The following is a 15,491-nucleotide window of genomic DNA, read 5'->3' as shown; positions in this document are numbered from 1 at the left end:
GAGACGGCCACGGGGTGCCAGCTAAATAGTTTCTCTGCTTTGTCACGGAGTATTATGAACAGTTTGAACATGACCTGTGCAGTGGCTGTATCCTGTTTTACTGATTTTTTCGCGATCCCGGGATTGGCGAAATTTCGGGATCGGGATCGGAATTAAAATCCCGCCGGGATCCCGGGATACCGATCCCGGGATTGTAATATCTACCCAGCACTTACTTGCTACCTACATTACACCTACTCCTCCAATCACTATACCTAAGAACCGTGCAAGTAGAGTCCCTGATCCTCAAGTCCATCTCTCCACAAAGTCCTTCATTGAGGAATGTTTTTGTTTCCTTCTTCTTTTCACAGATGGGTGATGAGGAGCATGCTGTTGTGCAGCTGGTGTCTGCTGGTGGTCCTGAGTTTATCTCGGGGCTGGGCTACACGTTTCAGCTCCAGGATGGCAGCCAGGTATGACCAATCACTGCCAGACACGATTTTATTCAGTTTGAACTCACTGACAATGAGAACAGCTTGTCATTAGAAGACAGATTTAGAGTAATATGGATTATGTTTCACGTTTTGCATCATCGTCGCTCCCTGTTCCACCGCCCTCCCTCTGGCCGCCAGGTGCTGATCAGTGGCGACTCGAAGCTGGCCGACGGCGGCGACAAGGGCGACGAGCCGAGCGCGGCGCTGTCGGCGGCCGAGACGGCCGAGGTGTGCGCCGCCGGCGGACAGTCGGCGCTGCCGCTGGACGCCCAGCCGGAGGGAGCCGACGCCGCAGGAGCCGTCCCGGTCGACCCCATAGATGGTCCGTGAACGCAGGGGGTGGTCTGAGAGAGACAGGGGATGATATGAGGATCAGGTCTTCTTTGTATAATTTTCGTGTTTAGTTCTTTTTTTGGAATCCGGCGAAAAGAAATAATGACAGGCAAACTTTGTTTTTGCATGCAGCGGCGCACCTGGGCTATTTTATATTATCGATGATATTCTGAGAATTTCCGACAACTCTGTAAAAGTCCTAACTGAACTCCCAGTCAGTCAGCCCCGCTCACCCCGTCCCCGTGCCCTCTCGGCAGTGAGTGCGGCGGAGCGCGCGGCTCCCTGCGATGCCGCGCGGCCGGGCGTGGCGGCCGGCCGGCGCCGCGTGGCCGTCGTTCTCAGCGAGGAGGGCGTGGCCACGGCGGTGCCACTGCAGTCGGTGGTCGAGGCCGGCCTCAGCCAGCGTGTGCTCTTCCAGGAGAACGGCCAGCCGGTGATCCTGGAGGTGCTCGACCAGGAGTCGGAGCCGCCGCCATCGCAGGTCAGTGTCCTCTGTCCGCCGGCGGAGTGGAGGACTACTGCCCACTGCCTCTGAACAGTGGGCGGTATTGGTAGTCACAGGCGCGGAGGCACCCTCCCTCTGAATAGCAGTGTTTGATAAAGGCGGGGTTAGTTACGGGCGGACGCACCCTCTCCACCCTTGGACGGCAGTGGGCAGCAGCAATTCTCCGTGAATGGGGGCTGAATGCTGTTGCCTGGCAACAGAAATACGCTGGCGCGGCTTTCGTCTCGCCTAATGTAATTTTCTCCCTGGGTCGCTCATTTTAGCATTTGTGGTTACACTGAGTGGCAGTGGCCCATATGTTTTCCAGAATGCTATGTAATTATGAATTTTATTTTGTGTGAGCAACGCCAAAAAAATACCGAATTTTATCCATGATGAAGTTGTCGCGCTTTCTGTGTAATTTTCCACTCACACGAAGGATGCAATGGTTGATATGGCACTCTATTCTCCATACCGTGCTTATGTGTTGTTAAACATTATTCCCCCTTCTCCTTCGCCTGCCTATTCTATGCATATTTCTGTTCTTATCCGGCATCTCAAAGCGAATCGACGGTTTACATGCTGCGATTCACCGTATTATTCCTGACCGTTGACCGCTACTGGGCTGCGGACATCTTAGTCGTACATCCGATAGGCAAAGATGCATCCCTGATTAGGTAGCAGGTCCTGATGTTCGATGTGTGGTTGTTAATAGTCCCCTCGGGGTTGTGCGCCTCACTGTATCCGCGGCCCGGAGTAGCGATTCTGTACCGCTGACGCCCGCGCGGCCGGTGTTCCCGTGTACCCCAGTCGAGTGGCGACGTATCACGGCCGTCCCCTCCGGCCTCCCGCTCCTGGCTGAGCAAGAAGGAGCGCGGAGCCGGCGCCGGACAGAGGAAGACGGGCATGTGGAGCCGAGAGGAGGTGGAGACGCTGTCGGCCAACATGCAGCAGTACTGTCGGGTCAGTCCACTGTCCATGTCCAGTGTCCACTGTTCGCGAGCACAGTCCACTCATCACCGGCTACCATCTACCTCCCGTCCACTGGGCGCCCCCCCCATTCACCACCCATTGTCCGCCGCCCCCACCAGGATCGTCCCCAGTCCACCGTCCACTGTCCACGCTCCACCGTCCACCGTCTACGGTCCAATATCCACCGTCCACCGTCCACCGTCCCCAGTCCATCATCCCCAGTCCATCGTCCCCAGTCCACTGTCCACGCTCCACCGTCCATCGTTCATGTGCCGTCCACCGTCTATAGTCCACCGTCCATCGTTCATGTGCCGTCCACCGTCTATAGTCCACCGTCCATCGTTCATGTGCCGTCCACCGTCTATAGTCCACCGTCCATCGTTCATGTGCCGTCCACCGTCCATAGTCCACCGTCCATGTGCCGTCCACCGTCCATCGTTCATGTGCCGTCCACCGTCTATAGTCCACCGTCTATAGTCCACCGTCTATAATCCACCGTCCATAGTCCACCGTCCATAATCCACCGTCTATAGTCCACCGTCCATAGTCCACCGTCTATAGTCCACCGTCCACCGTCCATAGTCCACCGTCTATAGTCCACCGTCCATGCTTCCGTGGCTGGTTGCTAGTTGACTTGTTTTCCTATTTTAGCTGCTGTAATAACATGCAGTTTTTTATGAGGAATTTGATATCGACGTCGTGCTGTTTGGTAGGAATTATGTTCATGTCAAAGATCACAATATTGATACTTCTTGGCATTTATTTTCGTCAGGATGCGAATAACACGTTTCTGGCACTATGTCTCCAATAAAGTCGTATATTTGGACCGTATTGTATACGCATTTGCCGGGCCGGCCAGTAGGTATCCAATGAGAGGCAGAATTCGTTGGTGTGGTATTGACTTTCATTTTACATTATTTTTTATGTTATTGTCATTTTTCATATTGCAGGAGCGAGGAATTGACAACCCGGAGGACATCATCTTTCGGTGCTCGAAGGACGAGCGGAAGAATTTCTACCGAACTGTGGCGTGCGGCATCAACCGGCCGCTGTTCTCCATTTACCGGCGCATTATCAGGTCGGTCCGGCGGCGGCCCTTTTAGCCCATCTATGGCCCATCACATCCCGGCCTGTGCGGCGTGCGCCGCCTGTGGGGTTTATCCGAGTCGATTTGGCATTCAGCATCAGTTTTGCAAGCGCTGGTCACAGAATGCTTACTTATCACTGGAATTTCCATTTAGTCAAATACGGTCACTGTGCAGAGCTCCCAGCTGTTTCAAAGAGGCAAGATCAATGCCTATGTAGTCGGCACTTCGTCGATCGTGGCAAATCCGTAGCTCACCGCATCACTGCATGTACACCGCGCGTGTCCTGTGCTATCTCTGGGTCACAATGTCGGGCACAACCGATGAAATCTTCGAAAACTAGTTCGGCCTTAGACTTAATATGAACGGGTAGCCATATACAGGGTGTTTCACAATTAACGTTACAAGATCAAAGCTCAATATCTCTGGGCATAATGACTTTATTTACGCAAAAATTGCACCATATGCACCCAAAACCACAGAGACCAACATCCTTAAGTCCTACTCGAAGTGGCCGCCTCCAGCCTTCACAGCGGCAGCCAACCGTCTCCTGAAGTCACGGACTGCGGCACGCACAACCGCGTCGGGGATCTTCTGCCAGGCGCTGATCAGAGATCGCTTGAGATCGTCGATCTTCTTGTGCGATTTGGAGCAGGCTTCCTTCTCGAGCACGGACCACATCGTGTAATCCATCGGATTTAGATCTGGGGATGATGGGGGCCACTGGTTCTTGGTGATGAAGTTTGGGCAGTTGTCTTCGCACCACACTGATGGGTGACGCGCGCGGTGTGGCTTGTTGCGCCGTCCTGCTGAAAAGTCCAGCCCTTGTCTCCGTACGTCTTCTTGGTCCACGGCTTCAGCGTCTGTTCAAGGATGGTCTCGATGTAGGTTTCTTTGTTGATTTTTACGCCCTCGGGCACAAAAACCAACGGCGACTTTCATCCTCAGGCGCGGGTGTGGACTTGTGTGGCGGCGCGAAGGTACTGGACTCGAATGACCTCTAAGACTGCACGGAGGGTCAAGGTCTGTGCCCCCTGGCGACCGACAGCTGTTGCGGAGTTTCATGCACTAGTGCCCCCGATCCGCATCGCGGCGGGCCGCAGGGGGCACGCGTTAATCCACCCACACATCCCAGCCGCCAGGTCGGCTCGCCGGCCGGCACGCAAGTCACCTTTCTGACACGAGGTAGGAAATGACGTCATTGCCATTGAAGCCTGTGCGTTGAAGACTTGAAATTCATACAGGAGGTGCGTAATAGATACCTGTTGACTACACCACGCAGCCATGTACAGCCGTCTTCAAACAGGTCCGCGAGCAACAAGCTTATCACACAGGCTCTAATCCTGATATTCGAGATAATCGCAGACTCGGACCTCATTTGGATCAGTCTTTCATCTGCTACACCCATTATCTGTCCAAGGGGCATTCAAAATGCAATGAACCAGGACCAGAATTATGTGCTCTTTCCAATGGTGTATAGTGTTTTCTGAAAAACCACCTTTAAGTGCACCAAAATTGAGTGGGAACTCTTGTAACGGTAATTGTGAAACACCCTGTAAATTAAAGTGACTGCCAAATCAAAACTTTGCTGTCTTAAATGATGGGTGGTAGGTAACCAAAGATTGTCTCGTGGCAGTTTCGATATCAGAGGAAGCAGAAACTCAGTTTTTCTCGAGCATCGCTAACGTTAGTTTATCGGATCATTGTGAGAATCTGTCGCTGGAAAAGTAATTGAAATTACTACCCATAACACTTATCACTAGTTCGAATCGACGACAGACAATTAATCGGTTCCCTCTATTGATAATCTACTAACGCTGTTCGTTATTTGGGGCAGTGATGGTTCTGTGCGGACGTTTTTAATGTTTCCCGGGTCGGAGCATTGTTTCGTGCCTCTCCGGCGGCCGCGCTGCGCCGGTCTCGGCCGTAGCGTCGGTTGGTTGGCTGGCACCGAGTCGCTCCGTCACTGATCTATCGGACGGACGCAGAGTCGGTCGGTCGGTCAGTCGGTCATAGTTGCACGGTTGCGAGTTTGTCTGTCGATTGGTCGGTCGGTCAGACGTGGTATTACCGATCGGAGAGTCTCTCCGGCCGTCGGTCGGCCGGTCTGTTCTGTTGGTTCCGTCTGAAGGCGGCCAAATCCACCAATTGCGGCGGAGAGGGGAGAGAGGCACGATTCGGTGAGTTGCTCGGGGAGGAGAGCCATGAACGTGAGTGAGCCGCCGACGCTGGCTGAGGCCGTGAGTGACCTGCCAGCGCTGGCTGAGGCCGTGAGTGAGCTGCCAGCGCTGGCCGAGTCTGAGAGTGAGCTGCCAGCGCTGGCCGAGTCTGAGAGTGACCTGCCAGCGCTGGCTGAGGCCGTGAGTGAGCTGCCAGCGCTGGCCGAGTCTGAGAGTGAGCTGCCAGCGCTGGCCGAGTCTGAGAGTGAGCTGCCGGCGCTGGCTGAGGCCGTGAGTGACCTACCGACGCTGGCTGAGGCCGTGAGTGAGCTGCCAGCGCTGACTGAGGCTGTGAGTGAGCTGCCGCCGGCGCTGGCCGAAACCGTGGGCCGGTGCTCGCGGGAGACGCTGCGGACTCTGAGCTGCCGCCTGCTGCCCGGCGCGGCGGGGAACGATAGCGGGCCGGTCGGACTGGTGTGCGCCACCCCTCCGGGCGACCGGAGCGCCGCGCTGCTGGCGACGCTGACCGGGCTCACGGCGCTGATCGTGCTGCTGGTGCTGCTGGTCAACCTGCTGACCATGCTGACGCTCTACCGCACCCGGAAGCTGCACACGCTGATGAACTCGCTGGTGGCGTTCATGTGTCTGACCAACCTGCCTCTGTGCCTGTCCACCGGTCTGACTCCGTACCTGATCAACCACCGCGCCCAGGCGCTCTGCCGGCTCCGCCACGGGGCCATGGAGGTGTCCCACTGCGGCGCCTTCGTCACCGTGGTGCTCATCACCGTGCTGCGCTACCTGATGGTGGTGCACAACCGGCGGTTCGCGCCATCGCGCGCCAACGTGCTGCGTGCTCTGGCCGCGCCGCTACTGGTGGCCGCCGCGCGCAACCTGCCGCTCTTTGACGACATGTATGCCAAGTGCGGCGACACGTTCGGACACACCACCGACGGCTTCGTCATCGTCGTCAACCGGCCGGCCACGACGTCGACGCCGATGCTGATCGGGCTGGTGGTGTTGTACAGCGTGGGCCTGCTGCTGATGGCGCTCAGTCACGCGCGGATTCTGGCGGCGACGGTTAGCTCGCGCCGGAGACTGCGAGCTCACCGGCGTACCGGTCGGCGACACTCGCTCAGACGGCCCAAAGTTCCCAGCGTGTGGAGTTTGCAAGTGGGCGACGGGAACCGGCCGGCGCAGACGGCGGACCGTGCTTCTGGAGAGAAGGGTGCACAGCGCGCGGCTGCGAACGGCGGCGGAGACGGCGGGAGCGGGGAGGCGGCCGTGCCGTGGTGGCGGTGTGCCACTCTGACGAGGCTCGGCTCGCCGTCCCACCCGCGGCTGCCGCCAGTGGAGGAGGTGGACGCCGCCACTGCCTCCGGACGCGGTCCGGCGCCGCCCGCTGTTGGCGGTAGGACGGGAGCGGTACCCGACACCGGCCTCCGGAACCGGGCCAACGGCAGCGCGGCGGCCGGCGGCGGCGCCAGCTCTGGTGCCTGCGGAGGAGAGTACAGCATCAGCGCCGCTGATGGCACCAACAACCCTGGTGCCGCTGCGAGAAGCAAGAGCAACACCAGCGCCGCCAGCTTGGGCCGGGGTGTCGGTGCCGCCGTGGCCGGCCCCAGCACAAGCACCAACATGAGCGCCTCGGAGGCGGGCCCCAGCTCGGGCTGCGGCAGAACGCCGGGGTCGCTGACGCTGCGGGCCGACCGGCTGACCGCCTACGGCGCGCGGCCGGGCGCTCCGCCGGCGGCGGCGGCGGGGCCGCGACACCGGGTGGACGTGGTGGCCAGCGCGGCGCTGCTCTGCTGCATGGCCGTCTACGTGCTGGCCTACGCGCCGTTCGTGGCGTTTATCGTGGCCGAGCGGCGTCTGAGCTGCGTGCTGCTGCCGCCGCTGCGCATCGTCTCCTGGCTGCTGTTCAACTGCAGCGTGGGCCTGACGGCCGTGCTCAGCCCGCTCACATTCGTCATCTTCAACGGCGAGTTCCGGCGCGCCTTCCGACGCACGTCGCAACCGTGCGCCGCTGAGACGGCGGCGACGGTACGGTACTGCTCAGACGGCGGAGACGGCGGAGACGGCGGAGCGCCGCCGAAATCGTGGGCCGCTTGGTTTTTAGGCGGCGATACCAGCATACCAGGCGCCGAGTGATTGTGTCTCGTGTATTGTATCTGCTCTGCTCACTCGCTTTTTTGTCCACTTCTCAATGGTGTTGGCATGGATGCCGACGACGGTGTATCTAATAAATGTTTCTTACATCATGAACTTGGGTCATCGATTAGTCTTACAAACTACAGAACTTTCGAGATGATGCTAACCTTTCGGTGCAGCCCAGCTACGGACTTAAGGCTATAGAGCACTGCAAAAGCAATAAGACCTTAAGCTGTCAATGATGTCCACATGGTTGTTGACACTGACAGCATTATTGATAACGCTTTCGTTGAATACGTAACACTTTCACGAGATCGGAATGAACGCAATTAACCAAGGAGTCGATTGCATAACGGATATATCTGCAAAATTAATGGCTGACAGTTACTACGTTTCCATGACACGTCTAAATCGATGTAGCGAAATTTCACGTGCGTTTTTCTAGGAAACTATTTAGCTTATGTAAAAAATGAGCGTATATATGGTTTTAGCTAGCACCTAATCCTATAATTACATTTTTAAATTATGCCTAAACGCTATGATGGAGCAAATCCCTTTTTCAAAATCGGCTTAGCTTGTGCCATGGAAACGTAGCCAATGGCACCAAGTTATGAAATATGGCGATTGAGACCAAGACAGCGAACTTCCCGGGCAACCCAATGTGTATCGGTAACTCGCTTCAGTACCGCACTGGGCGTCGAAACGCAGGGTGCAATATCAGTAGTGAAGCCTAAGTGAAGGCGGGAGTTGGCATTATTGTCATGTGCATCAAATGTTGATGTGTATGTTGGTGACATTATCATGTTGACTGAATTTGTCATGTTGTATATGTACCGACCTGGTGCGAAATAAATGTTATTATTATTATTATTATTATTATTAAATGAAACGCCGGTTATTGCGATATCTTCCTTCTGGCATCTTTTCTTTTGAAAATATACCGAATGCTGCTTAGTGGTTGCCTTCAGCCGCGAATGGCAGAGCTTGCATCAAATCGGGGCCAAAAACATTGACGTCAATGCGAACGTTTTCATCAGCGATTCCGGAAAGGACTTATAGGTCGCTGCGGGCAAGCTGCGGGTTGGCTGCGGGAGCCTACTCGCCAAAAGTTTAATCTTCAAGGAAGTCCTGTCTTGTAAACTGCTTGGGGTATTGTACATTTCGTGGAATGTTATTGCACTTACTAAAAGTTTGCTTTGTTGCTCGTCGAAGATGATTGGAAGGAGATCGAATGTGTAAAAAAGAATACCATGATTTCTTATATGGAACGTCCGGGAAAGGAACCGTGGTCAGTGCAATGTAAAAACATGGAAGCCAAGAGGATGATTGGCTGAAGCAAACTCAATCAGTTAAATGTATAGATAGGTATGTAATACATCTCAAAAGCAGACAGATCAATCGATGAGCTAGAGATGGAATGAAATTGAAATGACATTGGGAATGATTGTGGTTACGTCTAATGATGACACGTCTAATAAAAGTTAGTACCTAACGCTTGCATTGACAAGGTCAAAGCTGACCTCAGGCGATCTCAGATGACCTTCGATGACCTGGGCGTATGATGGATCTTGATTCGTGAATTCGTGTAGTACTTATCATTACATAACCTCAAGCATACAATAATTTGCCTGACCTTGACCGCATGGCTCCCGAGTCCCGGAGCAACAACACCCACTGATCCTCTCACTTCCAATGCGGAAATCGCATTAAAAAAGATGGAAATCTCACTGAGGTCGCCACAAAGGCCGATTTCGGCCTAATATGTCCTGACATCTGGTATGACGTCGCAACTCGGTGACCTCGCGAAATAAGAATGGTGAAGCCTGGATTTCGGCCGGGTCTGTCGACCCATCTTGGAGATATTCACTGCAACCCCTTTAGGTGTTGCATCAACTCCATGCCGGCAAAGGTTAGATCAGGGATTATATCGAAACTGAACATCGAGTAAACTATGGGATAGGTCTAGGTACACATTGCCTCTTGCGATTCGTATCAAGAATTGTTTTCTATTAAAAACAATATTTTGTTGTGCGGTCATGCGCATCGTGACTGTCCATATTGGCGCCAGTGTCCGGAAAATGCGACACGAATTGGCCGTCAGGAAATCACGCGTTCCCTTCCTCCCTCCGCTGCCCCCTCTGCGACCCTGCACAATGACCGACCACAATGACCGACCACGCCCGTACTGACCTCCCCTACCTGCCCTCGGGGGGTGGGGGGGAGGGGCACTCTCCCCGTCCACTGCGCGTGCTCAGTCTAAGGTCAGGCGTGAGGTGCCGCCCTGGACAGGTCGGTCCCAGCCTGCCGGTCCCCTCTACCGACAGTCCCTCGGGGGTCGGTATATAAGGTGATACCGGCGGCGACAGGACACCAGTCAACCCACAGACAGACATCCCCACACCGGGACAGCAGGCGCGCCATGCGGACCCTGATCTCTGCCGCTCTGCTGGTGGCCGCCGCCGCCTCCACCCACGGTGGAGGGCACGGCTACGGCGTGCCCACGTCCTACAAATTCTCCTACGGGGTCAGCGACCCGCACTACGGCCCCAAGTACTCTCACAGCGAGAGCGGTGACGGCAAGTACCGGCAGGGCCACTACAGCGTCAAGCTGCCGGACGGTCGCACCCAGCACGTCAGCTACCGGGCCGGCGGCTACGACGGCTACAACGCCCGGGTCACCTACTCGGGCTACGGCCACGGAGGGCACGGTGGGCACGGCGGATACGGCGGTGGACACGGTGGATACGGCGGATACGGCGGTGGACACGGCGGATACGGCGGTGGACACGGTGGATACGGCGGTGGGTACGGTGGTGGACACGGTGGATACGGCGGTGGACACGGTGGATACGGCGGTGGATATGGATATCATTAGTTGTGTTCAACAATTGTGTGACAGGGGCTCTAATAAATGTTCTTAAAACCAATGCCAGCATACGCAACTTCAGGATATTTATTCTACGGTGACTGAGCTCGGATTGAGTAACGGGCTGGGCTGCCCGCTGTTGTGAACCTTGGCAGCGATTATTTTCCGCCTTTCTCTAATCCAGCTCTACTATTCCTGCTCCAGCAATCTGATTGTTTGGCGTCCGTAGACAGCTCTGCTGATGCTAACCACTCAGCCCAGCCGTACGAGAGGACTTGTGTACGAGAGGACTTGTGGTTCACTTTTGTGTGTCTCGAATCTCGATAGTGTTTTCTTGAAACCTATCGCTTCCAAATGATTATGAATGTCTGTTCTGATTGTGCTCGTTTGAATACATGTGTAAATACTCAGCTGGATAACGTTGAGCTCTTGTGACGGATGCAGTGTAGATGTTCGTGTAGCGTCGGTACCTTACACTGATCGATAGAATTAGAAGATCAGCGCTGTGACCTATCTTGTGCTCCCTGCCTAAGGGTCTCCTTGTCCTTATGAATAAAAAACTGCCTTTTATACAGCTTTTCCGCTTACGTTGTTATATATTTTAGCCGTGGTTTACTTATGTTACCTACATGAAGTTGCCGTGACCTCACCTCAAGAGTAACGTACGTACATTCTTGCCCTACCTGCACCGATAAGGTTTCCTTAAAACTCGAAGTGATTGATATTGTTGCCTTCGTGGCTCAGGACTTACATATTAGGTACATTCGGTGTGATACAATCTGGTTATTTATTTACAGACACATACATTATCTGATGCAGATAATTGTAACGAATATGAAAAGGTCTTGCGATTTCCGTGCCGAATCAGATCGTTGATGACTGACCTTGTCAACTGAAAGCATTTGCACATAATCTGCTCAGCGGCAATGCATTATCCCTCGCTTCGGGGATGTCCTTATAGAGATGTGCTCACTGCTCAGTTCTGGCACCCTGACCTTCACTAAGCTCAAGCACCCTGACTAAGCTCATTCAGAGGAATATGACAATGGATGCGATAAAAATATTGAGCATGTACATTATTATGCCAAATAAAGCGAAATAAAAAATAAGCGAAATAAAACAATCTAAAAGGTACTTAGCCTAAATTAGAGAATATATTATCATGATTTGCCGTTCTTCTTTTATCGTCAAAACCTCCTGGTCACACTGGATGAAGCATGACAAAAAAAATGTTTATGACGCAAGTTTGAAAGACAACTAAATAGCGTGACAAAATCACAAAACAAGCCTAATTAGCTGTCTCGGTTACCGACACACCCGCGGCTGTCTTTCACCGATTCCCTGGCAGGGAAACCAGTGACGTTTGGTGCGTTTGGCTGATGGATCTGCCACATGATCTTTCTGTGACCTCCAGTCCACAGTCCACCCATATCTCCGTCGTCTGGAGGCTGGAGCCACTGTTCCCTTCCCCTCCAGTCGCCATCGAACTCTCCTAACTCGCCTCCCCGCATCTCCCAGGATGTACGACCACAAGAACCACGTGGGTCGCTACACGGAGGACGAGGTGGAACAGTTGCGAAACCTGCGCGCCATCCACGGCAACCGCTGGGGCACCATCGGCGCGCTGATGGGCCGCTCGGCTGCCTCCGTCAAGGACCGTGTGCGCGTACTGCGCGACAACTGCAATCAAGGCGAGTCCCCCCCCCGCCCCGCCCTCCCCGCCGGGGGACGTAGGGCGAGTCCTATTCCCCGCCGGGGAGACATAAGGCGAGTCCCCCCCTCCCCGCCGGGGAGACGTAAGGCGAGTCCCCCTCCCCGCCGCCGGGGAGACATAAGGCGAGTCCTATTCCCCGCCGGGGAGACATAAGGCGAGTCCTATTCCCCCGCCGGGGAGACATAAGGCGAGTCCCCCCCTCCCCGCCGGGGAGACGTAAGGCGAGTCCCCCCCCCCTCCCCGCCGGGGAGACGTAAGGCGAGTCCCCCTCCCCGCCGCCGGGGAGACATAAGGCGAGTCCTATTCCCCGCCGGGGAGACATAAGGCGAGTCCTATTCCCCGCCGGGGAGACATAAGGCGAGTCCCCCCCTCCCCGCCGGGGAGAGGTGGGATATGGCTGCCCGGGACGGTGCTGCGGACAGGGCATTGTGGGGTGTCGTATGGTTGTGCGTCTCGTTACATTTATTCCTTATATGATGATTGGTTTCTATGGTTCCATTATTCGACATAATTTTTTTACGGGCCAACGTGATCAGTGCTATGATTGTATTCTTACAAGTGCGCTGTGACTGCTGCGCCCCCCCCCCCGCCCTCCCCCAGCCCCACCTTGTCAGGGAATTGGCTACCTGTACTGTGACAGAAATAGACCCTCCTTGACGGTAAACGACTGATTTTACCCTGACAGTCTAACTGCTCCCCGCTGACAGATAGTGTAACTGATTCAGGTAGCATAACTACATAACCCCCTCTTACAGATAATATGACTGGCTCAGATAGTATGAATCTCCACTGATAGGTAAATGACTGGCTGTATTCTGACTGTACTGTGACAGTCTGACTGTTCCACGCTGACAGCTAGTATATCTGACTCAGTATGACCGCCCTCCTGTTCTCCGACGCGGGCATGTAGTATCGCTGGCTCTGGGCTCAGGTAGTGTGACTGTCTGACTGTTAGTATAACCGTCCCCCCTCTCTGACAGGTAAATGGCTGAAGGAGGAGGAGGAGCGGCTCGAACAGGCCGTGTACGATCTGACCGAGACGCTGCCCGGCCAGCCGGTCACCTCGGGTATCAACTGGGCGGCCGTGGCGCAGCAGGTAACCTCCCACCAATATACCCTGCCTCCCACCACCTCCGTCAGTGGAGATACCCGCGGGACCCGCCACTGACCGTGTATAGCCCGCCGTACCGCCCCTCTGTCTGTAGGGGAGACACCCGCGGCCCCCGGCACTGACCGTGTATAGCCCGCCGTACCGCCCCTCTGTCTGTAGGGGAGACACCCGCGGCCCCCGGCACTGACCGTGTATAGCCCGCCGCACCGTCCCCTGTATGTAGGGGAGATACCCGCGCCCCCGACACTGACCGTGTATAGCCCGCCGCACCGTCCCCTGTATGTAGGGGAGATACCCGCGCCCCCGACACTGACCGTGTATAGCCCGCCGTACCGTCCCCTGTCTATAGGGGAGATACCCGCGCCCCCGACACTGACCGTGTATAGCCCGCCGTACCGCCCACTGTCTGTAGGGGAGACACCCGCGGCCCCCGGCACTGACCGTGTATAGCCCGCCGCACCGTCCCCTGTATGTAGGGGAGATACCCGCGGCCCCCGGCACTGACCGTGTATAGCCCGCCGCACCGTCCCCTGTATGTAGGGGAGATACCCGCGCCCCCGACACTGACCGTGTATAGCCCGCCGCACCGTCCCCTGTATGTAGGGGAGATACCCGCGCCCCCGGCACTGACCGTGTATAGCCCGCCGCACCGTCCCCTGTATGTAGGGGAGATACCCGCGCCCCCGACACTGACCGTGTATAGCCCGCCGCACCGTCCCCTGTATGTAGGGGAGATACCCGCGGCCCCCGGCACTGACCGTGTATAGCCCGCCGTACCGCCCCCCTGTCTGTAGGGGAGACACCCGCGGCCCCCGGCACTGACCGTGTATAGCCCGCCGTACCGCCCCTCTGTCTGTAGGGGAGACACCCGCGGCCCCCGGCACTGACCGTGTATAGCCCGCCGCACCGTCCCCTGTATGTAGGGGAGATACCCGCGCCCCCGACACTGACCGTGTATAGCCCGCCGCACCGTCCCCTGTATGTAGGGGAGATACCCGCGCCCCCGACACTGACCGTGTATAGCCCGCCGTACCGTCCCCTGTCTATAGGGGAGATACCCGCGCCCCCGACACTGACCGTGTATAGCCCGCCGTACCGCCCACTGTCTGTAGGGGAGACACCCGCGGCCCCCGGCACTGACCGTGTATAGCCCGCCGCACCGTCCCCTGTATGTAGGGGAGATACCCGCGGCCCCCGGCACTGACCGTGTATAGCCCGCCGCACCGTCCCCTGTATGTAGGGGAGATACCCGCGCCCCCGACACTGACCGTGTATAGCCCGCCGCACCGTCCCCTGTATGTAGGGGAGATACCCGCGCCCCCGGCACTGACCGTGTATAGCCCGCCGCACCGTCCCCTGTATGTAGGGGAGATACCCGCGCCCCCGACACTGACCGTGTATAGCCCGCCGCACCGTCCCCTGTATGTAGGGGAGATACCCGCGGCCCCCGGCACTGACCGTGTATAGCCCGCCGTACCGCCCCCTGTATGTAGGGGAGATACCCGCGCCCCCGACACTGACCGTGTATAGCCCGCCGCACCGTCCCCTGTATGTAGGGGAGATACCCGCGGCCCCCGGCACTGACCGTGTATAGCCCGCCGCACCGTCCCCTGTCAGCGGCTGATGTCCCCACCGTCTTTAAAGGCTTCAAGTCCGACTTTAAATCCGGCTCTGTGTCGCTTAGACGTAACTCTACCAGGTGGCCACATTCTGTGGAGATTATTTTTAATAGAACCTCGCTGTGAGAGCGTTTCCCTAAATCGCGTTCACACATACGGGCATAGTTGGCGCATACATATGCATATGTTTTTTAACGTATGTATATGCGGACACGATGAGTCCGCTTCACTTTTATTTTATAATTTTATCTACTATGTTAAAACCAGTAGAACGCCTTTTGGAGCGACAAACGAGCGGGCGAGAGGGTGAGCCTTGCACGTGCGAAATTGCGAGGGGTATGTAATCCCAAATGAGTTATGCCCGGCACCCAGAAAGGTTTGTGTTACCAGGTGGTGGTACCTCGAGTTAAGCATCAGCTTTTGCACCACCACCTGGACTATACTCTCATTTCCATCCTATGTTTAATAAACGTGTTTTGTTCTTGTTGTTGTACCCTACTAACCGGTCTCTAGCGATGTTCGAAATT

General features: G+C 56.0%; 1 protein-coding gene across 1 annotated transcript in view; it reads left to right on the top strand.

The window, feature by feature from the left end:
• Positions 1-350: 350 nt before the first annotated feature.
• The window catches only part of LOC122384478 (cyclin-D-binding Myb-like transcription factor 1), a 28,085-nt gene continuing 12,944 nt past the window's right edge, over positions 351-15,491 (top strand). Inside the window, exons 1-7 of the mRNA XM_043371893.1 lie at positions 351-452; positions 612-795; positions 1,064-1,287; positions 2,101-2,253; positions 3,213-3,340; positions 12,039-12,211; positions 13,215-13,330. Coding sequence (XP_043227828.1) covers positions 351-452; positions 612-795; positions 1,064-1,287; positions 2,101-2,253; positions 3,213-3,340; positions 12,039-12,211; positions 13,215-13,330 — 1,080 coding nt within the window. The remainder of the gene's footprint in view (positions 453-611; positions 796-1,063; positions 1,288-2,100; positions 2,254-3,212; positions 3,341-12,038; positions 12,212-13,214; positions 13,331-15,491) is intronic.

Source organism: Amphibalanus amphitrite, unplaced genomic scaffold (assembly GCF_019059575.1).
Source record: "Amphibalanus amphitrite isolate SeventyFive unplaced genomic scaffold, NRLGWU_Aamphi_draft 000191F_arrow, whole genome shotgun sequence".
NCBI lineage: Eukaryota > Metazoa > Arthropoda > Thecostraca > Balanomorpha > Balanidae > Amphibalanus > Amphibalanus amphitrite.
The sequence above is the reverse complement of the archived record's forward strand: the minus strand, read 5'-3'. Positions and strand labels throughout refer to the sequence as shown.